This window comes from Musca domestica, unplaced genomic scaffold (assembly GCF_030504385.1).
Source record: "Musca domestica strain aabys unplaced genomic scaffold, Musca_domestica.polishedcontigs.V.1.1 21, whole genome shotgun sequence".
Lineage (NCBI taxonomy): Eukaryota > Metazoa > Arthropoda > Insecta > Diptera > Muscidae > Musca > Musca domestica.
Window position 1 is genome coordinate 5,481,256 of NW_026712258.1, and position 27,929 is coordinate 5,509,184.

At 34.3% G+C, this 27,929-nt stretch overlaps 2 protein-coding genes across 2 annotated transcripts in view; one reads left to right on the forward strand and one right to left on the reverse strand.

Annotated features, from left to right (window-relative positions):
• Positions 1-27,929, reverse strand: part of LOC101892363 (aminopeptidase N) — a 766,723-nt gene that overhangs the window by 738,128 nt on the left and 666 nt on the right. The gene's annotated exons all lie outside the window — the stretch shown is intronic.
• On the forward strand, positions 11,265-12,428 carry LOC131802459 (uncharacterized). The gene is made up of 2 exons (XM_059122802.1): positions 11,265-12,008; positions 12,085-12,428. Exons 1-2 carry the CDS (start codon positions 11,366-11,368, stop codon positions 12,138-12,140), a joined length of 699 nt encoding a protein of 232 aa, XP_058978785.1. The 5' UTR covers positions 11,265-11,365; the 3' UTR covers positions 12,141-12,428.

Sequence of the window (27,929 nt, forward strand, 5' to 3'; positions counted from 1 at the left end):
TTTCGATTACGTTGACGACTCTGCCGGTGAGCCATTCCTAAGGAGGCAGATTTTCCTCGTGAATGAGGACCAGTTGACCGATGTCGAGATTGGGTTGTTGTTGATGCCACTTCGCCTTGTCCTGCAGACCGAGGATATAATCCTTCGACCAGGCGCGCCTGAACCTCTGCTTGAGAGCTGAGAGCATCTGCCAACGCTTGGAGTACCTCTCCCTGTTGTCGTTGCCTCCTTCGGCGTATTCAGGCGGCAGCGAACGCAGACCCGCCCCGATTAATAAATGCCCCGGTGTCTCCGTCGTTGGGGTCTGGAGACAGGTCTGCGAGTATCGTTACCATCTCTTCCTGTGTTAGCAGAACTTTGCCTACAACTCGCAGAAGTAGGAAATTCGCCTGTTTTACGGCTGCTTCCCACAGGCCTCCGAAGTGAGGCGCCCTTGGAGGAATGAAACTTAATTGCACGTTCAGCGATGCAATGTACTCCTCTACCGCGGCGTAGTTCGGGAGGAACTTCTCCTGAAGCTCCCTCAACTCTCGACTGCCTCCGACGAAATTCGTCGCTTTGTCGCACCATATCTTCCTGGGGAGCCCACGGCGTGCGGCAAACCTTTTAATAGAAAGAATAAAAGCATCAGATGACAAATTAGATACTAATTCTAGGTGAACCGCTTTGGACGTAAAGCAAACGAAGATGACAATATACATTTTGATAGGTGGTCTTCCGCGTATTTTTAATGTAACATAACGGGACCACAAAAATCTACGCCTACTATTAAGAAAGGACGTAAAGCTCTCACTCTATCAGTGATGACCCATTACTTGGTTCATCAGCTTTGGCTTATATCGAAAGGAATGGATACAATTTCGAACAATTTTATTACATTCCTCACGGGTCAAGGCCAATAAAGCTTTTGTACCAGCGTGACAATTATTGAAATGTAGATCTCTCAAATAGATTGAAACGAAATGATGCTTTTTGGGAGAAGAAGGAGAAACTTGGTATTATCTGGTAATTTCGCATTAAGCAATCTTCCACCTACTCTGAGAAATCATGTCTGACCACTGTTGAATTTCTGCGACTCTAATCGAGACGAAAGTGGCCAGTATTGAAGGATGGGTTTTTAACAAATACAGAATTATTTCGGAATCGGGCCAAAAGTAAACATTTTTAACTTCAAAGATCATCATTGGTTTAATTTGTAAGCACAGGTTTGCAATTAAATGCGCTGCTGATAGCTCCAATCTCGGAAGCGACATTGTTTTGGGCTATGCTACTTTGGATTTGACTGTTAAAAGCCGACAAGAAACTCCACTGTGGTCCAAAGCACGAACATAATAGCAGCATCGCATCGAAGCGTCTGAGAATCCATGAATTTGGATTCTCGAGGAATTGGTCGTGTTTACGAATCGTGGGATTCGAATCGTATCTAACTGCGATAAATTAAATTTGAAGTCTTCCCATGCTGAATTTAAACGCATAGGATTCGATTCATCCCAGTCTAATGTATTAATTCAAAGTTCTTGCAAGAGCATTTTGGCTTTGGTAATAATTGGGCACAAAAGTCCGAGGGGATCGAATAATCTTGAAGAAATTGACAGAATATGCCTTTTAGTAGCTTTCCTGTCTTGAAAACCTCCCTCAATACAAAATTTAAAAACATCGTTTTAGGGGCCCAATTAATTCCTAATGCTCTTGCAGTTTCAGAATCCGTGTATAATAATTTTGAATTAAAAACCATTTAGTCAGTTTGAATACTGCTGAACTGAAAATGGCAGTCACCTGGTCACGAATTGTGATCAGACTACTTAAGTCAGAAGCGCAGTTAATAAATCATCCACATAGAAATCGTTACGAATAACTTCAGCCCCAATTGGCAAAGTCTTTTTGAACAAATCGCTTAAATGGCTGAGACAACGAATTGCCAAAAATGGCGCAGAAGATGTGCCATAAGGGACCGTCTTCAATTTGAATATTTGTAACGGATCACTAGCGTTTTGCCTCCAAAGGATTAGATGAAAATCTCTATCTTTCTCGTTAAATAAAACTTGACGATATATTTTTTCGATATCTGCCGTTAACACATATTTATGTAAACGAAAACGGAATAAAGTGGAGTACAACTCTTCTTGAATAGTCGGCCCCACCATCAAGAGATCGTTAAGCGAAACATGAGACTATGTTTTACTAGAGGCATCAAAAGCCACCCGAAGTTTCGTAGTTGTACCTTGCGGTCTGAAAACACATTGATGAGGGACAAAGTAATGTAAAAGTATTTGGGAGTTATGTTATTGGTCACTTCCATGTGACCCAATTCAAGATACTCTTTCATGAAAGAATTATACATATCCTTAGATGTGACGTCATGACAAAATTTTCTTTCCAAAGCTAAAAACGGCATTTTTGCAGTTTCAAATGATGAACCCAAGCGTTTCACATATTCTTTGAAAGGTAAAGACACTTGAAAACGTCCTGACGGTAATCGTCAAACATGGGTTCGGCAATGTTTCTCACACTTCCTTTGCTCATCCGACCAAATTTTTGCAGAATTCTTTGGAATTTCTTCCAACTCCCAGAATTTTTTTACAATTGCATCAATCGTTTCACTATTTTCCATCGAATTACTAAAATGGGATACATTAGCAGTGGACCCCATTGACTTATCGTATTTACCAGCTACGATCAAGCCAAGCGATGTTTTTTGCAGAGTTGGAAGCCTCGGGTTGGGTTTGATTTGGCCTACACAAAGAAGTTCGTAAAAAACTTCAGCGCCAATTAGTAAATCTACTCTCCGAGGTTCATTAAAAGCAGGGTCTGCCAGTTCAATATTTTTAGGAATGTTCCAATTGGAAATCGATATTCTATTATCTGGTTGAATATTTGTGATAAAACTCAATACCCAGAACTTGGATAAAAATTGGGTTGAATTGAGCCTCGACATAACGGACAAATGCACACTACTTTTTGAAAATGCTTCTAATTCAGAAATACCAGTTAAATTCAGCCTGTCACTTTCTTGTTTTACTTTAAGCCTCTGTACCAGGTCCTCGGTTATCAAGTTGGGTTGAGAAGCGAAATATAAAAGAGCTCTATCCAAAATATATCACTGGAAGTAGATGGTTGCTGTTGCTACACATTTGAATTTTGAGTATCAGAAGCGTACCGATGCAGTAAGAAGTGGTGTGCACCATTGCACAGTATGACCTTTTTCAAACAATTAATGCAAGCAGGGGCTGCTTTTATAATTTCGAATCGCTGGAGAACTGGTACTGCAATAAACGACGTAGAGTTTGTTATGTTGTGTTGCAAAGATCTACAGAACACGCACTTTTCAGAGGTCTGTTTTTGTTTAGAAACTGAAAGAGATGTCTTGAAACTCTTCTTTGGTTGATACTCAAATTTTGGTTTATTTAATTTTGATCTTGCACCCGAAGATTCTTCACAAGAGATTTGCTGGTATCTTTTATTCAAGCTGTTCTTCCCATTTGGATTTAGTGATCGGGTCGACCTTTGACATAACCAAATGAATCAATATGGCATGTGTAATTTCTTTGTCATCACCAATTGACAACAAAGAATCATATGTGGCAGACACTGTATCGATCATGCTTCTCAATCATTGTCATATACCTTCTTTAAGCTGGCAAAAGCCTTGGGATAATTTTCTTCGGAAATCTGGAAAGCCTTGACAGTGCCAAGTGCTTCATCGGATAAGCATGATATTAAATGTTTGAATCTCTCTATGTATGTTAATGTCAGGTCTGCGTGAACTAAATTTTCGAAGAGACTTATAAAATTCTTATATTCGGAATATTTTCCGCTGAATTTGGGCAATTTCATGTTAGGCAACCTAGACTGGTGCGATTGGGCACAGAAGGAAGATTCTGGTATACTACTCCTCCTACTTTTAGATACAATAAAAAAATAGGGACTTTGCCGATACACATAAATCTTGTAGCTCACCTCGATCATCATTTTCGGGATCTAGAATATCTGGTTCCGATTGTAAACGCATTACATCGTCGATATATTTGTTTAGAATATCAAATCGACATTCTAATTCAACAGAACTGAATGAAATGTTCTTCTCTCGGAAAGAAGTCTTAAATCTTTCTACCTTATTTATAATTTTGTCCTGTTGTTGCTTTATATTGGCTATTTCCGAATCAGGAGTATTTTAATGTTTTTTTACCACCATCCATTTTAGTCGGCAAAGAAATTAGTAAGAAATTTTTTCAACAACAGAAACCTCTACACACTTTAATATTTATTTGTGGTAGACAATTAATTTGTTTATCAATTAAACAATCGTAAAACTATTTTATATTCTAGCTCCACGTCTGCGCGCCATTTATTTAGCGTGGCATACAACTGATTTGCACATGGTTGGGGTCGTCAGAGGCGGAGTTCAATAAACCACAATGTCCCATAACTCTCAGGCTACAAGTAAATATCTTAATATTTGCGTGCTTATATGTTTATAGAAATATATAATATATATGTAAAGGATATAAATCAACTAAACTTCGTAGAAAATTGATAGCTATGGCATAAGGTATCTGTTAATTTAACAGAGCAGGAAAAGGAAATGTCTGTTCGAGTGTTATTTTCCTTTGTGTTCATACCGTTGCTAAATTAATTAAAAATTAAATTATTAAATTAAAAAAGGAACATAATCATAGCTTATAATCATCATCAGCGTCAACTAAGCTGACAATCGTAATCAAAAGCATTTGAAATGCATCAATATCTCCATTTCTCTTAAACATCGAAAAGGAAAAATGACCAAAACACAGTATAACCATAACCATAATACTTTTAAAAATTACACACTTTTTATGTTTAAAAAAATATATATAAAAATTCTCTTCAATATTAAATTTAATATCAAGTGAAAACATAAACAACATGTCATAACTCTATATTAAAATCCTGAAATCTATTTCAAGTTAATATTTGCAATATAAGTTATAACATGAAATTAATCATATGGTCACTCTTCTTATTATTTTATTATTGTTACACTTGCTTTTTCGTTTATCTATGTTTTGATTATGTGCAGAATCAAAACAAAGAGTTCGTCAACTTACGTTTCATCTTCTTTGCGTTCCCTCGTTGAAAGTACTTTCTCAGAGATTACATATTGTAACAGCAACGCTGGCTTAGGAGAGTAAGATCAGATCAATTGAAAATGTAAACAATTATATTGATTTGATGCATGAGACTCTTCAAAGCAACTGGTTGTTAGCAGACATGCTGCGTTGACACTGGTTTGACATACAAATTTGATTAATCCACGCTTTTAACTATGGAGAATTTAACATTGTGGCAGTGTGACCATTTTCGCAGCAAAATTTAGCATTTAATTTTTTGTATTTAGCTGTAAAATTTTCATTTAGCATTTTCTTAGCATTTTGAAATTATGAGTTTAGCATTTTTTTGTCCAAAAATTTTCTTATATTTTAGTACTTTCACATAAATCAAATTTTTCTTAAATCTAAAATATTAAAATTAAAGATATGTATATAAGAATTTAAAAATGCTTTAAATGAAAACTCGTTCAAGGAGTTTTTGTTATGAAGTATCTAGTTTTACCATTTAGTAACGCAGAAGTTTTTTTCGGTAGCATGAACCTTATAATAGTAGAAATTAGAAATAGAATGACATTACACACAATGAATTCACTTTTTTAAATTAGATGCGGATTAAAAAGGTTAAATAAAGGTTGCAAAAGTTTTGAGATTACAAACGATCTCATTCTAATCGTCATTCGGTCTCTAATTTTCAAGTAGCAGGACTTAATACATTTTATTAAAATCATATTAAATGTAAAAACAGTTGTTGGAACCTATTGGTCTTCCTTTGGAATAACCTTCATGGATCTGGAACCAATTTTCTTTTAAAAACCTGTCATCTCTAAAAAGTTTCATGGTAATGCATATTCTTAAGAATTTGACCTGTATTAAAGCTTAAGGAAAGAGAGTCATTCTAATAGCAGAACATTCAGAACAATGTTTGTAAATTAAGGTTTGTCTACATGACATGTTGTAAGAGATCAGAAGTGCGCCATTCGTGTATTTCTTAATTCGCCTGGAATTCACTTTCAGCATTACGGTGGAATAGACATTTTGTTATTTTTTCCCACAAAAATTGGGATCCGCTAACTGTCATTTGATGGCCATCCAAAATGCTTGGCAGGGCTGATACCGAACCCCCACATAAAATTATGACGTGTCAGAAAACATTCAGTTTTTGGTCCATTTAAACCCTTAAATATTTGGCGATCATCTCCAAAAACATCAGGCTTCTATTCTGACACTAACCCCAACTCTATTCAACTAACTATATAGTGTTGTAAGGAGTAAAAATATTACAAAATGTAAAATTCAATATTGTAAGTCAAAGTGAAAATATCTCATGTGACAAAATGGAAAAATATAAGAAAATATCACAAAATCAATATTCTCATCTTTATTGGGATCTTTTCACGCGTGTTTGTCTAGATTTTTTTTCTTTCCTGTCAAGAGGGCATTCTGAATTGACAAGATTTGTCAAAATCAGCCCAGCTATTTTTGAGATGTAAGCATTCTAGCGAATATATGTCGCTACATATATGCGATATCTTTACTATCGACATCTACGAAACGGTCAGAATTGGCCTTTTCGTCTGTTTGTAATTTCACTGGGATTAAGAATATTCGCTGTTTAATGGGAAAATTGTTTTTTTTTTTTTTTTTAACACAAAACTTATGGTCTATTTCACCCGCTCAATATTATCCGATGACCATCCAAATTGGAAAGCTTTTGCCCAGTCCTAAGCTCTACCCCCATGCTAAATTCCGCGTCGATTGGTCTATAATTGTGACCTGTAGTCTGATTGCAAATTAACAAAGCTAGATCAGCCCAGCGAGATTGTAATATCAATATATACTTTTCTATGTGGGAAGCCAGAATTTCAAAGTGTTACATAATTTTTGGCCCAATCAAACTTACAACACATAGTGTTGCACGGTTAAAAAACGTATGTATATTTTGCATTATTTTTTGGCAATTACATTTTTTGTTTGGCATTATTTTTATGCTGTTTTAGCTGCAACAATATTTTAAATCTAGTCATACTGCATTGGGGACATCAAAATCAGCGACATACATAAACATACACACAACACACTTTATAAAGAGCATGCAATGCAACCAAAGGAAAAAATATATATGTAAATAATATGTGTATATATAGTAGGAGCTCACTGAATATTGCGGAATTTCTTATTATACCCTACACCACAAGGTGGTCAGGGTATTATGTCTTTGTGCATTTGTTTGTAACATGGAGAAGGAAGCGAGGTAGACCCATAGTTACTTTTGAGGATCTCCATAGATTTATGCATGTCAGTCCGTCCGTCTGTCCATTTTTGTGAACAAAATGCAGGTCGCATTTATTATCCGATTAAGATGAAATTTTGCACAAATAATTTGTTAGGCCCAGGAAGAACCCTATTGAAATTGGAGATAATCGGTAAAAATTTAGATATAGCTCCCATATATATCTTCGTCCGATTTGCCTTTTATTATGCACCAAACGTGTAATATCAGCCAGAATAGTATGGAATTTTGCACAAACAACCAAATTGGGCCTGAAAATACGAATGCCAAATTTTATCGAAATCGGTCCAGATATAGCTATAGCTCCCATATATATTGTTCATCCGATTTGTCATTTTTGTCCTTCGCAGCCGTAGTATGCACTCTGTAACAACAATATTTGGGGAGATGTATCAAACGCAGCTCAGAAATACCTTTGCTAAATTTTATCGAGATCGGTTCAGATTTGGATATAACTCCCATATATAACTTCGTCCGATTTACCTTTTATTGTGCACCAAATGTCTAATATTTGCGCCAATAGGATGGAATTTGGCACATACGACCGAATTGAGTCTAGAAGCTGGTACACCAAATTTGGTGAAGATCGGTTTAGAAATAGCTTTGGCTTCCATATATATTGTTCATCCGATTTGTTGTATTTGTTACCCACAGCCATAATATGCACGCCATAACAACGATATTCCGAGATATATATCAAATACAGCTCAGAAATATCTTTGCCAAATTTTATTGAGATCGGTTCAGATTTGGATATAGCTTACATATATATCTTCATATGATTTCAAATTATTTTTGCACCAAATGAGCAATACAAGTCCGAATGTATAAGATACAAATGCTTCGCATATTTAGTCCTTTGAACTTTAAATTTGTAGTCATGTCGTCTATGATTGAATTCTCCCATTAAAACTTTTAATTGTTATGTGGAGCTCTACTAAATTAGCAAAGTGGTGTAGGTTATCATAAAGTCGGCTCCGCCCGCCCCACTTTTACAACAAGACAAAAAAAATTGATATTTTGATAGAAAAGACAACACTCGAATTAAAAAAAAAAAAAAAAAAAAATATATATATATATATATATATATATATATATATATATATGCTTAGAACAGCAAAATCGGTTATAGAGATTTAAATTATATAAGAAAAATTTTGGTTTTTCATTTAGTGATGAATTATTGCTTATGGATGCTTACAAAATTTCACTTTTATCTCCTTACTCAAGTTTTTTTTGGGATTTTGGTATCACTTGTTTTACCTTACGGAATACATAATCACTCCGGGCTCAATTCAGGTGAAACCGACCACTTGATCAATGGTTTATTACCAAATATACGACAAACAGTATGTTCTGTTAAGTATTAAACGGTGAATCCGGCTGCAATTTTCTTTTCTGCCAGGGAAATTTATTACTAAAAGTGTAGTGTTTGTTAAGATCAATTGTTTAAAAAATAGAAAATACCTTAGTGGCTCGAATCCCCAGCAGGGGTCGCTCGAAATGGACAAATGGTCCGATACGAAATGGACAATCTTCACCAATTCTTTCAAAACCCACCCCATAGAGGGTCAAGAGGGCTGAGGGTATACATCTGTCGGCAAAACCGACCGATACTTTTTTTACTTGTTTACTTGAACTTTGGCATAAATTAACAAAATAGTATACTGAGTTTCTGAATCACCTTAATTTAGCAAATCTATGCAAATTAATGTCAACGTACATATACTATACTTTTTGTGATAATAAACTTTTAATTCGAGAAATCAAATTGATGCGTTTTTTTCTCGAAATTGGATTTTTTGAGAAATGACAATCTTTGAGTGAATGTGCGAAAGAGTAGGCCCGCTAGACTTTTGTCCTTTTTATACTCTCAGCTATATGGCTACAGAGGATGTATATCATTTGATCTGGCCAAAACTTGCCTAGTCGAAATAACGGTTTGACCCTAGGTCTCTTTGGACCAAATCCGCTTCAGGACATTTGGAATCGATCTAGCGATGTCCGTCCGTCCGTCTGTCTGTGCGGCTGGCTAATGCGCACGACAACTCTCGAAGGGAGTATCCGATTTGGTCCAAACTTAGTACATTGTAATATTATTGTCAAATTTAGATCGAGTTCGGAGATGGACAATTGTAATAATTGTGAATAATTACAATTCTTATAAAATGTGAAGTAAGAGTCCGATTATCTTCAAATTTTACACATCTCAATAATTTTACTAACCCAAGGTCTTGTGTGAAAATAACATTTATCGGTCCCTCTGGTACCTCCCACACAAAATGTAGGAATTTTCAAAAAATATATTTTCTGCACAGAAAGACAAAAGATAATCAGATAATACCTCTCCCACAAAGAGTAAAAATTTGAATAACTACAACTCTTATAAAATTTGATTTAATAGACCGATTGTCTTCAATTTTCACACATCCCAATAATTTTATTAACCCAAGGTCTGGTGCCAAGATGGAATACATCGGTCCACTCCTTCTGGTACATCACCCACAAAAAGGTCGAAATTTTCGGAAAAAAAAAAACAAAAAATATATTTTCTGCACGGAAAGAGAAGCAATAATCCAATATTGCTCCAACTTTGCAAATCCTAATATTTGCGTCAGTTCTAGGCCAGGTACAAAAATGAATAATATCGGTCCACTCTATCAAGTGCCTCCGCCACAAAGGATGTGATGTAAGAATCCAATTGTCTTCACACACACACATCCCAATATTTTTATAAACCTAAGATCTGGTGTTAAGATAAAATATATCGGTCTACTCCTTCTAGTATATTTAATATCCATTAAACTAATAACACGCGAAATTTACATCCGATTCCATTTAGACTTGGTACATCTGAATATTTCTATGAACACAGGTTCTGTTATAAAAACGGCAGAGATCGGACTTTCTGGTACCTCCCTTACACAGTGTCTAACTTTTTAAATAACAAAAACGTTTTTAAAATCCGAAAAGAGCATTAGATTATCTTTATATTTCACACATCCCATTATTTTCACTAACAAAATATCTGTTGTGAAGAAGGGATATATCGGTCCACTCCTTCTTGTATCTCCCCCACAAAGAAAGCGAAATAAGCATCGAACTCTCCTCAAAATTCACAATTAAAAATATTTTTGCAACTACAATATCTGTGAACCCCTTCTGGTGCCTCCATATTCATCTCAGGTTTCTGGCAAAGGGAGATATATTTAGATATGACAAGTTGTAAAGAATCGCTGACTTGTTTCGCAAGTTATGACAGACAAAAGTATTGAAAATTGTGACTCTTTGTGAATGAGGTACTAGAAGGGGAAACCGACAGATATTCTTTAACTTGTTCTACAGGTTTTTACGTTCGAATGTGTACATGGAGAAAGATCCTAATGGAGAAAAAACAAAGAAATATATATATATATATATATATATATATATATATATATATATATATATATATATATATATATATATATATATATATATATATATAGAACAACATATATGGAAGCCAAAGCTATTTCTAAACCGATCTTCACCAAATTTGGTGTACCAGCTTCTAGACTCAATTCGGTCGTATGTGACAAATTCCATCCTATTGGGGCAAATATTAGACATTTGGTGCACAATAAAAGGTAAATCGGACGAAGTTATATATGGGAGCTATATCCAAATCTGAACCGATCTCCATAAAATTTAGCAAAGGTATTTCTGAGCTGCGTTTGATATATCTCCCAAAATATTGTCGTTACAGAGTGCATACTACGGCTGCGGAGGACAAAAATAACAAATCGGATGAACAATATATATGGGAGCTATAGCTATATCTGGACCGATTTCGATAAAATTTGGCATTCGTATTTTCAGGCCTAAGTTGGTTCTTTGTGCAAGGATTCAAGCTCTGGAAAGTTTGGTGAAATCATTGAGTGAAAGGCAACAAACTAGCAGTATAAATTCCAGTCCACATTGTATCCCAGATTTTGAGCCAGGAACGATGAATTTGTCAGTTTCAAAATGGATTCGGAAGATCGAACAAATTGGCGAACTTTACGGTTGGAACAACCACTACAAAATTTACGTTATGCAAAGCCGATTAAAAGGTTTAGCGAAGCTTTGGTTCGAGAACTTAAATAATTACTCGAAGACTTGTGATGAATGGAAAACCTTTTTGGTTCAATCTTTTCCGGAACATCAGGATTTCGCAGAAACGCTTAAGCGACTAGTTAACCGTAAAAAACTGCCGGATGAATCAATGGCAAGGTACTACTATGATAAAAAGGTGTTGATTGATGCATGCAAAATTACGGGACGTGGTGCTGTTTCTTGCATCATTGATGGACTACCGAATGGGGGTATTCAAATCGGAGCAAGAGCGGGAAATTTTCTTACATGCGAAGATCTTTTCGGTCATAATCTATCAACGTTCAATGATGTGAGTGAACATCAAACAAAAATCAGAAATATTGAAGGACGATCTATAACATTTTCGAGAGAAACAGGTTTTCAAGAGAAGGATATTGCATGTTTTAATTGCAATAAGAAGGGTCATTATGCTAACCAATACAAAGAACCAGCAAAGAGGTGTAACAAATGTAAGCGATGGGGACATCAGGCCCATGAATGTTCAAAAGTAGCAGGTAAGTCACCTGAAATAATTACAGTGACGAATGGCAAACTTAGCATTAATAACTCGTTTTATTTTATGAAATGTAGAGTTAGTGGTGTTATTTTTGATGCATTTATTGATACTGGAAGTTCAGCTATACTAATGAAACAGACAAGTGCCCATAAGGTTAGAGAAAACTTTGACCCATGTTGTCTTCATGTGAACGGTTATGGTGGGTCAGTTATACCTGTCATTGGAAAATTCTCTTCAGAATTAGAAGTCGATTCGGCTTCAGCGTCAGTTGATATCCATATTGTTCCTGATCACGCTCAGAACGTTGATATATTGATAGGGAGGCCTTTTATAAATCATCCGAAGATTTTGATGATTGTTTCCAATAATATTGTGCGGATAATGTTCAGGACACAAAATTTCTTTCCTGAATATGATTGTAATAAAAAAGAAAGAATATTTGTATACGTAAAAGAAATGGTCACAATCCCAAAAAATCATGCCAAGTTTGTTATGTGGAAACTGAAACCAATGAGAATGGAAGTTTTTATATTGATGATATGTATGTTAACAAACCGAATGAAGAGTATCGCGTTAAGAGAAGTATTCTAGGGAAAAGGGGAATTATATGTGTCAGTAACGAGTCTAATAATGAAATTACTTTTAGAGAAGGCATGCGAATAGCTAGAGTTTACGCTTGTGAACCGGAAAGCAATAGCTTTTGTGAGAACATGTTACTTAATACCAGGGAATTAAAAATCTTTAGCATTTCTGACGTTAAAGCTCAAATTAGTTGTTTGAATAAAGAACAAACTGAAAGTTTGGTTGAACTTTTGAACAAATATAGGAGCGGTTTTGCTACTGATTTGTCTGAATTAGGGACCATAAAAGAGGCGCAGATGAAAATAATATTAAAAGATGAGGTTCCAGTGTCCTATAAACCATATAGAATGTCTTGGTCAGAGAGAGAAATTGTTCGAGATTTGGTAGAAGAATTGAGAAGAGCTGCCTTAATTCAGGACTCATCATCCTCGTACTCAAGCTCCATTCTTTTAGTTAATAAGAAAGATGGGGGTACAGAATGTGCATAGATTTCAGAGCTCTGAACAGAAAAACCGAGAAAGAAGTTTTTCCAATGCCAAGAATGTATGATGAAATTGATAGATTAAAAGGCAGCAAATATTTCACTAGTCTAGATTGTCTAGTGGATACTACCAGATCTCGATGGATAATGACTCGTCTCATAAGACTGCATTTATAACACCCGATGGCCATTATGAATTCTTGAGAATGCTATTTGGTTTAGTAAATGCTCCTGCTGTATTTCAAAGGACTATGAATAAAGTTCTTGGAAATTTAAGGTTTACTACGGCAATGGTTTATATGGACGATATATTATTCCCATCCGATTCGATTGAAAGTGGACTCGATAAACTTGAAATTGTGTTAAAAAGACTGGCAGATAATGGAGTTACACTTAATTTAAAAAAGTGCTTTTTCCTTCACGATTCTATTCAATATTTAGGTTTTGAAATAAATTCAGAGAGGGTGAAACCAGGAAAAGAAAAAATAAAAACTGTGCTGGAATTTCCCGTGCCAAAAAATATACATGAGGTACGGCAGTTCTTGGGGATTTTAGGAAATTTAGTAATCCGTATTCTTTGATTGCAAGACCTATTCAAAGTTTGATAAAAAAAGGACTCAAAATTTATATGGGGAGAAGAGCAGCATAAGGCATTTATAGAATTAAAACAGCGCTTAACGGAACGTCCCATATTAACAATTTATGACAGAGAAGCATATACTGAATTGCATACAGACGCAAGTAAATGGGGAGTAGGTGCCGTTTTACTTCAAAGGCAGGCAGATAATCTATTAAAACCTGTGGCCTATTTTAGTCATTCAACATCAAAAGAGGAACAACGGTACCATTCTTATGAATTGGAAACATTGGCGGTTGTCTATGCATTAAAACGCTTCAGGGTGTATTTACTAGGAATAGAATTTAAAGTTGTAACGGACTGTGCAGCTTTGAGAACAGTTCTTAGAATAGGCAGATGGTGGTTAACTTTACAAGAATATAATTTTGAGGTAGAGTATCGCCAAGGTGCTCAAATGAATCATGTGGATGCATTAAGTCGCAATTCAGTAACAATTTCTGATACTTTAACAGTTGATAATTTTCGTGTAGATATTTCGGAAATGGATTGGGTATTTGGTAGATGCGAATATCTAATAGACGTTCTTAAAAATATCCCACACAATAATGAAGTGAAACGAATACATAACGAATACGCATTGAAACAGGGGAGGTTGTACAAGAGAACTGAAAAAGGATTGAGATGGGTTGTTCCAAAGACGTGCAGAAGGGAAATCGTATTTAATCATCATGATAAGGACACTTTTCTCTTGATAAAACTATCTCTGCTATATGTAATAAATATTGGTTTGCTAACATGGGACCGATACATTGCATGTTGTTTGCCATATTCTTACAACAAATTACCTTTTGGTAAGCAAGTTGGGGGGCTACATCCAATAGAAAAGGTGAAAGTTCCATTTGATACAATTCATATTGATCATATGGGGCCATTCACTCCAAGTAGGAAGAGGAATATGTACCTTATTGTAATGGTGGATGGATTTTCAAAATATGTACAGTTGAAAGCGGTGCCAACAACTAAAGTAGAGCACGTCATTAAATTTTTAGAAGACTTTATTAAGATTTTTGGCGTTCCGAGGCGAATTGTTTGTGACAGAGCGACCACGTTCACTTGTCATAAGTTTATGAGCTTTACTAATGATTGCGGAATAAAAGTTATTCATAATGCAACTGCAACGCCTCGTGCAAATGGTCAGGCGGAAAGGTATAACAGAACAATCCTATCTGCAATATGTGCATCCACCGAAGATGAAACTCAATGGGATGAATCCATAAGTAATTTGCAGTGGGGAATTAATTCAACTATCAACAAATCGACTGGGAAAATTCCCAATGAGCTTTTATTTGGTTTCTTACTAAAAGGAAAATATGGCGCTTACTTGAGTAATGAAGTTTTAGAAAATACACAAACAAATGTTGTCTTTAGTAGAGATCAATCAAAAAAATCAATAGACAAAATGCAGGAATATCAGAAACGAAAGTTCGATCAGAAAAGAAAAGAAGGATCTGCTTATACGAAGGACCAGTTAGTATTAGTTAAAAAGTCCAGAGCAACAGAAGGATGTCGAAAACTTCTTCCGAAATTTTGTGGACCGTTTCAGATAGTTAAATATTTGGGAAATGACAGATATGAGATATGCCAGGATCTAAACGATCTCGAAAGCCATACGAGGGTATTGTTTCGGCCGATAAAATTAAGATATACGAATTATTTAATGCAGAAGCCGAGGATTAATATTATTCATCTAATATGAAAATCCCATAATAATATAGCATTTATTTACAAATGCATCACTAGGACGTGTGCAGAGGAGCGTGGCCGAGTTAAAGACACTTACATAAATTCATTTTCACAAAATTATTTTGGGAAAAGCATTCCATGAAATATAATTTATGAGTACTGAAAACTGAAGAATAATAAAATTATTGTCTTATCACTTGTTCAACTATACGGACGTATTTTATTTAAAAAGAGGATGTTTTCATAAGGAATATTTTCAAAGGCATTGAACCTTACAATATATATAGATATATATATATATATATAGTTGTAAATTTTGAATCATTAAAAACTAAATTCGTGTATTAATAAATTTCTGTACCTAATACAGTTTTCAAGATATGAGTATAGCGATGATAAATTTGTGCCATTTAATATATTTATTACTTCATTAAAATTTTATTAAAATATATATTTCTGTAGGCTTTAAATACTGGTCAAAAACCAACAAAGTGGAAGGTATTTTCAGGCTGGTTTGTATTGCATAGAGATTCCATCGGTATTGGAAACCGCCTCTAGCTTTTATGATTATGCTGGTTGCATGTGAAAATTTTGCAGTTAAATTTGGGATCTCAATATAATCTAGCAGAGGGAATAAATCATGGAACTGAGAATTTCGTGCTGCTACTTCAAAATCAATTCTTTCTTTGGAGTGTAGATACATAATAACCTTTTTGCAATTGAAGCATAGTGGAATGCTATTGTTGGGATGTACATAATTTATGACTTGGCATAGGGTTGTCCATTCGTTATCCCATGAACTTTTCAGTTCTAAGATGTATTCAGCCAAGATTCGAGGATGTCGATTTGAATGCAATTGCAGGACTTTTTAATATAACAGAAATATGATTTGAGTGTAGAAGAGAAAATGGAATTTAGACCAGTTTCCAGATACAACATGTAGTTCGGAGTGTTTTTAGGCAGGCATAACATTTTCTTTATGAAAAATCTAAACAATTTTTCCACATCATCATGCTTCTGGTATCCCCAAACCTGAGAGGCATAACACAGTATTGATTTATAGCAAGATTCAAATATTTTTAATTTGTTAGATATGGAAATTTTTGGACTTTTTATATATTTTGACCACGTCGAATTTATAGCAATTTTTGAAGCTGATAGTTGATTTGTTAAGTGCTTCTTAAATGAAAGATTATACGTAATATCTACCCCAAGATATCTATAAGAATTTACAAGTTCGATGTTCTGGTTATTGAAGATGGTATTCTGGTACCAGTTCTAAAAATCATTATATTGGACTTCAAGAGATTAACTCTGACAACAGCCTTGCAAAACATCAATCATTTTCTGTAAACCTGTAGGAGAATCTGATAACAAAACAATCTCATCTGCATATAGAAGAATTTTAACATTTGTGTTGGCGACATTAACACCGCTAGGAAGTAATTCTGGCAGTTCATTCAGATATAGTGAAAAGAGAACAGGGCTCAATATACAACCTTGTCTAACTCCAGACTCCACCTTAAAATAATCTGAGTACGTATTACCGTCCCATACCTTACTTCGTGTTTGGTTATATAAAAGTTGTATTGTTGTTACAATCTTTCTTGATATACCTATCGTAGAAAGTTTGTAAAATAAGCTCGGAATTAGGTCAAATGCCAAAGAAAAGTCGACAAAGAATGCGTATGTATGTCTATGCTTTAGTTTATTTATGTTGATAATACTCACTACATTGAATATGTTATCAATTATTGAATATTCTTTTCTAAATCCGGCCTGAAATTAATTCAAAATCTTGTGCGTTGACAACCAGAAATTTATTCTGTTTTAAAGAATAGACGTAAAGATTTTGCACATTGAGTCAGTAAGTGATAGTCCTCTGTAATTACCAGGGTCATTTATATCACCTTTCTTATGTAGTGGTAACATTACAGACTCTTTAAATGAAGAGGGTATTTCTTCCTTTAGAAATATGTGATTGAAAACATGTATTATTTTGTGCAGGAAAAGTGGGGGTGCGTATTTATGAAACTCATACGGAATGCCGTCTTGACCGGCCGATTTATCAGCTTTTAACTTGCGGATGACGTTATATAATTCACAATACTCAAAAGGAGAATCCAATATTGGGTCCACAAAGTACGGCAAACACCAGCTCATATCTACAGAGTCATAACCATTTTGCAGAGAACAAAAATGTTTCTTGAAGTCATCCGCATTGAGAATACCAGTAGCTACTTTGCAACGAGACTTCAAGGTATTTGACAGAGTCCACCATTTCTTGCAGGTTTTTACGGTGTTTCATTAGATTATTATTATAATAAAGCAATTTCTTTCTCTCACACAATTGATGAAAGTTATATCTTGAGGAATAGTATAGTGATCAATTACGTTGTGTGTTATTTTTCCTGTATTGTTTGAGGTGTCTATACATTGTGGATCTTAAGCGAAAACAAGTCCAGTCAAACCACCTTTGTCTGGGTACAGAAACTGCTTATTAGGTCTCTTGACTTGCGCTTGTTTAATTGCATTTGATATACTTTGGATCATATCGTCAGCGGAAACGATACTATTAATATTTTGTTTTGCTAATAACAAATTAATATTTTGGATGTACTGCGTTTTATATGACATATTTCCAGTAGACAGGATTTAGATAAGAAGTACTGCCATAAAAATCTGCAGATAAATATGGATAATCATTTGAAGGAACAAAGTTAAGTCTATATTTACGTTTTATTTCTTTTTTTGTAGCCGTATAAACACCCTCCACTTGCTCTACCAAATCTACAGTTTTTAACTGCAGCAACCCAATGAATATAAAAGTTTTTGAAGTAGGATGTAAAGTTTGATTGTTTATTTTCTACAACATGGGTCTCGAAAAGGAAAAATATGTCGAAGTTATTTAAGAATGTTAAAAAGGTACCGTAATTGAGGCATCTTTCTAAATTTGAGACATTGTAAGATATTATATGGCACAAATCAAATTGCTATTGAGAAGATGAATTTTCATTTATATTATTCATATTGGAAGTTTGCTTGCAGAAAACATCGTATGAGTTGTCAGATAACTCAAGTATGTTGAAAAGAAAATCAGCATCTTTCTGTTTCGTGGCAAGATTTTTTTCATTCATCCAAGTGTATTTAATATCGTTTACAAAGATACAAAATTCTCCTAATCGGACCTTGATATTGGGCTTAGTTTTTGACACGACTCTGGCAACATTACAAAGATTGTATCTAGTCGTCTGTTCCAATGCAGTATAGTCTTTTTGTATGTAAATATTTTTTCCTATCAGTTGTCTCCTTGCATCGATAACGCGTTGTGCTTCACTCTGGGTTTCGAGGGTAAACACAAACGATTTGCCAGGGGACAGCATCTTTGTGGTCATGATATTTATATTTACGTTCAACTCATTCTTACTCATGCTAATAAACATTTTTTTTTTTTTGGCAGTCGAAGAGTTTTTGCAAACAAGACCACTCGCCACCACATTAGACGATCTACTTCGCCTGTCTATTACTTCTAAGCGATTCGTTAATTTTTGAATTTCTCCTTTGAGCTTTGAGTTCTCAGTTTGTAAAACATCAACTTCTTGTTTGATGGCAGCAACATCCTCCCTCTTAGCTACATCTCTTAATTTTTCATCCAACAGAACACCTAGTTTGCTCCACGAGAATAAATCTTGGTTTCCTCCCGTACTCATATATATATATATATATATATATATATATATATATATATATATATATATATATATATCGTGCTGAAGTCTTTACATACAGTCGCATTTTTATTAGTGCTCCAAAGTTATTCATCAAACTCACGAAATAAACAATATCTGACCTCCAAACTACGTGTTACAATACTCATTTTCGCTGCCAAACTCGTGCCATCGACGATTAATAGATTGTGGTCTCCAGAACAAAGAAAATGAAATATATTTTATTATAATTTCGCCAGAAAACCTTTGATTCCATTGGAAAACGTTTTTTTGCAACTAATACACAGAAAGGCCAAAACAAACATCAGCTGTGCTACTCTTTCAAACCTGTCCTGCGGTCCATATCATTATTAGTCATCGATAAGTCAATCAATGCATTTACTGTGTTGCCACATCCAATGAGTATCAAGCGCACACTATTATCAACATCAACTGACAACAAAAATTGTACACCGAAAAAAATTTTACTGGTTCAAATATGAGTACGGGAGGAAACCAAGATTTATTCTCGTGGAGCAAACTAGGTGTTTTGTTGGATGAAAAATTAAGAGATGTAGCTAAGAGGGAGGATGTTGCTGCCATCAAACAAGAAGTTGATGTTTTACAAACTGAGAACTCAAAGGAGAAATTCAAAAATTAACGAATCGCTTAGAAGTAATAGACAGGCGAAGTAGATCGTCTAATGTGGTGGCGAGTGGTCTTGTTTGCAAAAACTCTTCGACTGCCAAAAAAAAAATGTTTATTAGCATGAGTAAGAATGAGTTGAACGTAAATATAAATATCATGACCACAAAGATGCTGTCCTCTGGCAAATCGTTTGTGTTTACCCTCGAAACCCAGAGTGAAGCACAACGCGTTATCGATGCAAGGAGACAACTGATAGGAAAAAATATTTACATACAAAAAGACTATACTGCATTGGAACAGACGACTAGATACAATCTTTGTAATGTTGCCAGAGTCGTGTCAAAAACTAAGCCCAATATCAAGGTCCGATTAGGAGAATTTTGTATCTTTGTAAACGATATTAAACAAACTTGGATGAATGAGAAAATTCTTGCCACGACACAGAAAGATGCTGATTTTCTTTTCAACATACTTGAGTTATCTGACAACTCATACGATGTTTTCTGCAAGCAAACTTCCAATATGAATAATATAAATGAAAATTCATCTTCTCAATATCAATTTGATTTGTGCCATATAATATCTTACAATGTCTCAAATTTAGAAAGATGCCTCAATTACGGTACCTTTTTAACATTCTTAAATAACTTCGACATATTTTTCCTTTTCGAGACCCATGTTGTAGAAAATAAACAATCAAACTTTACATCCTACTTCAAAAACTTTTATATTCATTGGGTAGCTGCAGTTAAAAACTGTAGATTTGGTAGAGCAAGTGGAGGGTGTTTATACGGCTACAAAAAAAGAAATAAAACGTAAATATAGACTTAACTTTGTTCCTTCAAATGATTATCCATATTTATCTGCAGATTTTTATGGCAGTACTTCTTATCTAAATCCTGTCTACTGGAAAATGTCATATAAAACGCAGTACATCCAAAATATTAATTTGTTATTAGCAAAACAAAATATTAATAGTATCGTTTCCGCTGACGATATGATCCAAAGTATATCAAATGCAATTAAACAAGCGCAAGTCAAGAGACCTAATAAGCAGTTTCTGTACCCAGACAAAGGTGGTTTGACTGGACTTGTTTTCGCTTAAGATCCACAATGTATAGACACCTCAAACAATACAGGAAAAATAACACACAACGTAATTGATCACTATACTATTCCTCAAGATATAACTTTCATCAATTGTGTGAGAGAAAGAAATTGCTTTATTATAATAATAATCTAATGAAACACCGTAAAAACCTGCAAGAAATGGTGGACTCTGTCAAATACCTTGAAGTCTCGTTGCAAAGTAGCTACTGGTATTCTCAATGCGGATGACTTCAAGAAACATTTTTGTTCTCTGCAAAATGGTTATGACTCTGTAGATATGAGCTGGTGTTTGCCGTACTTTGTGGACCCAATATTGGATTCTCCTTTTGAGTATTGTGAATTATATAACGTCATCCGCAAGTTAAAAGCTGATAAATCGGCCGGTCAAGACGGCATTCCGTATGAGTTTCATAAATACGCACACCTACTTTTCCTGCACAAAATAATACATGTTTTCAATCACATATTTCTAAAGGAAGAAATACCCTCTTCATTTAAAGAGTCTGTAATGTTACCACTACATAAGAAAGGTGATATAAATGACCCTGGTAATTACAGAGGACTATCACTTACTGATTCAATGTGCAAAATCTTTACGTCTATTCTTTAAAACAGAATAAATTTCTGGTTGTCAACGCACAAGATTTTGAATTAATTTCAGGCCGGATTTAGAAAAGAATATTCAACAATTGATAACATATTCAATCTAGTGAGTATTATCAACATAAATAAACTAAAGCATAGACATACATACGCATTCTTTGTCGACTTTTCTTTGGCATTTGACCTAATTCCGAGAAACAGCTTATTTTACAAACTTTCTACGATAGGTATATCAAGAAAGATTGTAACAACAATACAACTTTTATATAACCAAACACGAAGTAAGGTATGGGACGGTAATACGTACTCAGATTATTTTAAGGTGGAGTCTGGAGTTAGACAAGGTTGTATATTGAGCCCTGTTCTCTTTTCACTATATCTGAATGAACTGCCAGAATTACTTCCTGGCGGTGTTAATGTCGCCAACACAAATGTTAATTTTCTTCTATATGCAGATGAGATTGTTTTGTTATCAGATTGTCCTACAGGTTTACAGAAAATGATTGATGTTTTGCAAGGCTGTTGTCAGAGTTAATCTCTTGAAGTCCAGTAATGATTTTTAGAACTGGTACCAGAATACCATCTTCAATAACCAGAACATCGAATGCATTGATTGACTTATCGATGACTAATAATGATATGGACCGCAGGACAGGTTTGAAAGAGTAGCACAGCTGATGTTTGTTTTGGCCTTTCTGTGTATTAGTTGCAAAAAAACGTTTTCCAATGGAATCAAAGATTTTCTGGCGAAATTATAATAAAATATATTTCATTTTCTTTGTTCTGGAGACCACAATCTATTAATCGTCGATGGCACGAGTTTGGCAGCGAAAATGAGTATTGTAACACGTAGTTTGGAGGTCAGATATTGTTTATTTCGTGAGTTTGATGAATAACTTTGGAGCACTAATAAAAATGCGACTGTATGTAAAGACTTCAGCACGATATATATATATATATATATATATATATATATATATATATATATATATATATATATATATATATATCGTGCTGAATATATATATATATATATATATATATATATATATATATATATATATATATATATATATATATATATATATATATATATATCGTGCTGAAGTCTTTACATATCGTGCTGAATATATATATATATATATATATATATATATATATATATATATCGTGCTGAAGTCTTTACATACAGTCGCATTTTTATTAGTGCTCCAAAGTTATTCATCAAACTCACGAAATAAACAATATCTGACCTCCAAACTACGTGTTACAATACTCATTTTCGCTGCCAAACTCGTGCCATCGACGATTAATAGATTGTGGTCTCCAGAACAAAGAAAATGAAATATATTTTATTATAATTTCGCCAGAAAACCTTTGATTCCATTGGAAAACGTTTTTTTGCAACTAATACACAGAAAGGCCAAAACAAACATCAGCTGTGCTACTCTTTCAAGCCTGTCCTGCGGTCCATATCATTATTAGTCATCGATAAGTCAATCAATGCATTTACTGTGTTGCCACATCCAATGAGTATCAAGCGCACACTATTATCAACATCAACTGACAACAAAAATTGTACACCGAAAAAAAATTTTACTGGTTCAAATATGAGTACGGGAGGAAACCAAGATTTATTCTCGTGGAGCAAACTAGGTGTTTTGTTGGATGAAAAATTAAGAGATGTAGCTAAGAGGGAGGATGTTGCTGCCATCAAACAAGAAGTTGATGTTTTACAAACTGAGAACTCAAAGCTCAAAGGAGAAATTCAAAAATTAACGAATCGCTTAGAAGTAATAGACAGGCGAAGTAGATCGTCTAATGTGGTGGCGAGTGGTCTTGTTTGCAAAAACTCTTCGACTGCCAAAAAAAAAATTATATATATGTATATATATATATATATATATATATAACGGAATCAGTTGAAAACGGCTGGACCGATTTGCGAATTTTTTGTAAAAAAATATAGACCACGCCCACTTTTGCGCCCACAATTTTGATTTATCTAAAATCCTTATATTTGCCAATATAGAGGAGATATCGGTTGGAAAATTATTGCACGAGATACTGTTGACTTTCCCTCCAACCCTAAGGATTTATTTGGGGGCCGAGGAACTAAACACGCATACTTCTAATCTGTCTATATACACAATAAAGTTGTGTTAGTTACCACGCTTATAACTCAAGAACCGCTCATCTGATTTTAACGATTCACACGAATTCGGAATTGTCTCTCGGCAGAAAGGGATAAAATCCAAAAAAAAAAATCGCGTAAAAATGTGAAATTTGAAAATTTTTATTTTGACTTTTGAAGTGTACAATAGTAATGTTTTATTTTGCATGATTTTTTCCGTTTTGACTTACTATTTTGGAATGTACATTTGTAGTGTTTTTTTTTTTTGTTTTTTGTATTCTAATATGATGTGTAGTCTTTTTGGGTAGTATAAAGCGACGACAATTATAGAGTGGCGGACCTGAATAGATGATGTGAAAATAAATTAACGTGGTCAAACCAAAGTTAAAAGATAATTACTTTTTCAAAATTGCTTATAAATCAGAAAAGAGCCATTACAAAAACCTTAAAATCGGGAAAAATAGAGAATATTTTTTCAATGGAATCAAATTTCAAAATAAAATACCAGCGAACAAGTTAAAGATTTTTTTCAATATGTTTATTAATTGCTATGCTTGTAACTCAAGAACGTTTTGATGGATTTTCACAATTCATACAACTTCGGAATGGAATCTGGGCAAAACAAAAATTGCGTAAAATATGCCAATAAAAATATAAAAGAAAAAATGCTTTTGGCGTGAAATGTTGCGAACACATTCAAACAAACAAAAATAACCGACAAAACGGTACGTGGACCTAACCACTTCTTTCACATAACAATAATCCGTCCAATGATGAGAACTCAATATGCAAAATTCATTGGGACTGCTATCAGTGAAATACCGAATATAAAGGGTGCAAAAAAGAAGAGGGAAAAGCATTTCAATTCTTTCAGAAATTCTTCCTCAAATTTCACAATACCTTAAATCAATTTTGCAGTTCATGATATGGGTCATAGCCCCCGGATAAGTATTTTTCATACTAAACCATATTTTCATACTAATTTCGCAAATGTTGGTAATTTCGGAAGAAACCGTCCTTGCAAAAACTGATCACGTATTGTATAACCATCATATGATTTAAGGAACCGGACATTTGTTTAATCGTCTTTGTATTATACTATGATATAAGATATGATATAAGATAAGATATGGACATTATGGGGTCTCCAACGCGCAATTTCACTGACAAACATTACATATTACTTTAAAAACAAGTAAAAAATTAAGTTCGGCCGGGCAGAACTATTATTATCATCCTCCTTAGGGTAAAGGAAAAATTTTTATATAAAAGTATTTTATATATAAGACTGTTAGGATAATGCAATTAATTTATTAAAAAAAAACATAAAGTGAATGATGCCGTTATATGGGGCCATACCAAAACAGGAACCTCTGTGGACAATTTTATACTTCAAGGATTGTCACCTATCAAATCTTCTAAAATACCAAATTTGAAACAATTATGTGCGTAAATGAGACTAGGATTATTAATATACCCAATATCGGTAAGTATCGTTATATTTGTTAGAGAAATCCCTGGAGAACTGTGGCAAAAATCATCAAAATTTCCCAATTTCGAGAGGTACAGTTGTATGGGGACTATACAAAAACGTGGACCGATAGATCTCATTTTCAATACCAACCATCCTATACACAATACAAATTTTTCTGCTAAATTTTGATGCTCTACATCAAATAATGTGGGCTGTATCGTAATTTAAACAAACAGACATACAGTCTATGACAAACATTTAGGGATGTTACAAACGGAATGAGAAAGTTAATATACCCTCCTTTCCAAGGTAGAGGATATAATAAGCATGAAAGACTAACATTACGTGCCGGCAACGCGGACCGGGCCAGCTAGTACCTATACCACAACGTGGACCTATACATGCAATGTTTCGCCACACGCTCTGGGACCCGTTATGACCTAAAAATACCAATTTCCAGACAAATCAGTGAACAAATGTGGCAAAAACCATCAAAATACCGAATATCGGGAGGTACCGTTATATGGGGGCTATATCAAATCATGGACCCATGCATGCAATGTTTCGCCACCGAAGCTGGAACCCATTATGACCAACAAATACCAATTTTCAGACAAATCCGTGAAAAAATGTGGCAAAAATCATCAAATAACCGAATATCGGGAGGTACCGTTATATGGGGACTATACCAAATTATGGACCCATACATGCAATGTTTCGCCACCGGAGCTGGAAACTATTATGACCCACAAATACCAATTTTTAGACAAATCCGTGGAAAAAAGAGGCAACAAAAACTAAAATACCGAATATCGGGAGGTACGTTTATATGGGGGCTATACCACAACGTGGACCTATACATGCAATGCTTTGCCACACGCTCAGGGACCCGTTATGACCTACAAATACCAATTTCCAGACAAATCCGTGAAAAAATGTGGCATAAATCATCAAAATACCGAATATCGGGATGTACCGTTATATGGGGACTATACCAGAACGTGGACCGATATATCTCATTTTCAATACCTACCATCCTAGACACAATGGCAATTGCTCTGCTAAATTTTGGTGCTCTACGTCAAATAATGTGGGCTGTATCGTGATTTCAACTGTCTGTCCGTCTGTCTGTCTGTCTGTTGAAATCACGATACAGCCCACATTATTTGAAAAGTAATATTACTTATAAAATCAATCTTTAAAATTTTAAAAACTAAACTAATTAATTAAAATAGGAAAAGTCCCTTTATCATATTCCAGTACTGAATACAGTATCACCAACGCAACATAATTATAACATATTTTGTGCACTTTAACAAGCGAACATCATCATCAATCGTCAACTTCATGAAGGCCTTCGAGAACGTCAGACGCTCTGGTGAGTAAATGTAATAATCATTAATGTAATTACTATTGGTTATTTTTAATTAAAACATAAATGAAAAAAGAAGCAATAAAATAGATTCTACTTTTTTGTTGCTTCTATCGATCGATTTGTTTTTGCACAAAGTACAAAAGAAGAAAGAAACAAAAAACAAAATTGTTCTTACTTCTTCTGATCAACCATTGACCGGTATTATTTTGTTGCTTTTTGTGATCAATCTGATCTTGGTAATGAAGGTATGAATGAAACATATATGTAAAATACGCACAATCCATTTGTTGTTATTTTTGTTGTTGACGTAATTGAAATTGCATTCTTCTTTCATAACTAGCCATTCATACATATTTAGGGTTACCATGTCAGAAAATATTGTTGCCTAAAATATCGTAAATTTAAAAATCTTAAAATAGAGATTTAAAAGAACATTTTTCTAAACACGTATAACTTATTGAAAAAATGTAATTAATTAGTTAATATATCAGCCTTAGGGCATACAAATAAATCGGAAGAGGGTAATTACAAGTATTCTATTCTATCATTAAACCACTACTTATATTCTATATATGTATATATACATTTATTTCAATAAATTATATGGTAATATGAATTGCTAAGAAAATAACCCAGTTTTTTCGTAAGATGTGGTAGTGTGCGACCAAATATTATAATTGGGACCCTTTAAAGTAGCGCAAAAGGGACATAGGTAAGGGAGGGCATGGATACGCTGATCTCAAAACATCTGAGATCCAGGTAATTGAATGTATCCCCACAAAATTATGAATTATTCACAAAGAATAGGGAGTCTATAAAATATTTTGTTAATTAAATCCATTTCGTTGGATTTAGGACGTAACCCACCCAAGACCGACTGCAGCTAGAATTCAATGGCTCCCGTAATCCTAAATCCACGGAATTAATTGGTGAATTATCTTCCAATGGCGATAACTCACAAAAGTTCCTCGCAAACAATGAAAGTTTTTGTTACACTGTCCACGTATCCCACAAGTACTGGTATAGGGTTTGTAACACACCTAATGCCATATTGCGCATACCCAAAACAAAATTGGAAAATATGTATGTTCCATAAATTGTTTTTTTTTTTATTATATGTTCAGCCATTTTAATACGAATTAGTTTAACAAAAGTTGGTCTGAAATCATTTTTAACATAAGACTTACGGATTAGAATAATTTTACATATTTTCCATATTAATGGAAAACTGAGGTGTTTATTGCATGAAGCACATGGCTACCTATAACAAACAACATTATTCGACTTAATTGGGATTTTTATCCTCAAATAATCAATAATGCACCGATGCTTTTAATATACGAAATACTCTCTTTTCTCTAAACACTTTCAAATATATGAACAGGAAAGCATCTATGAAAGTCAGAACATTTATTTTTGACCTTTGACCTATACATTTCCTTCTGGTTTTTCGTTTGACGAATTTGTTTTTTATATTTCAATTTA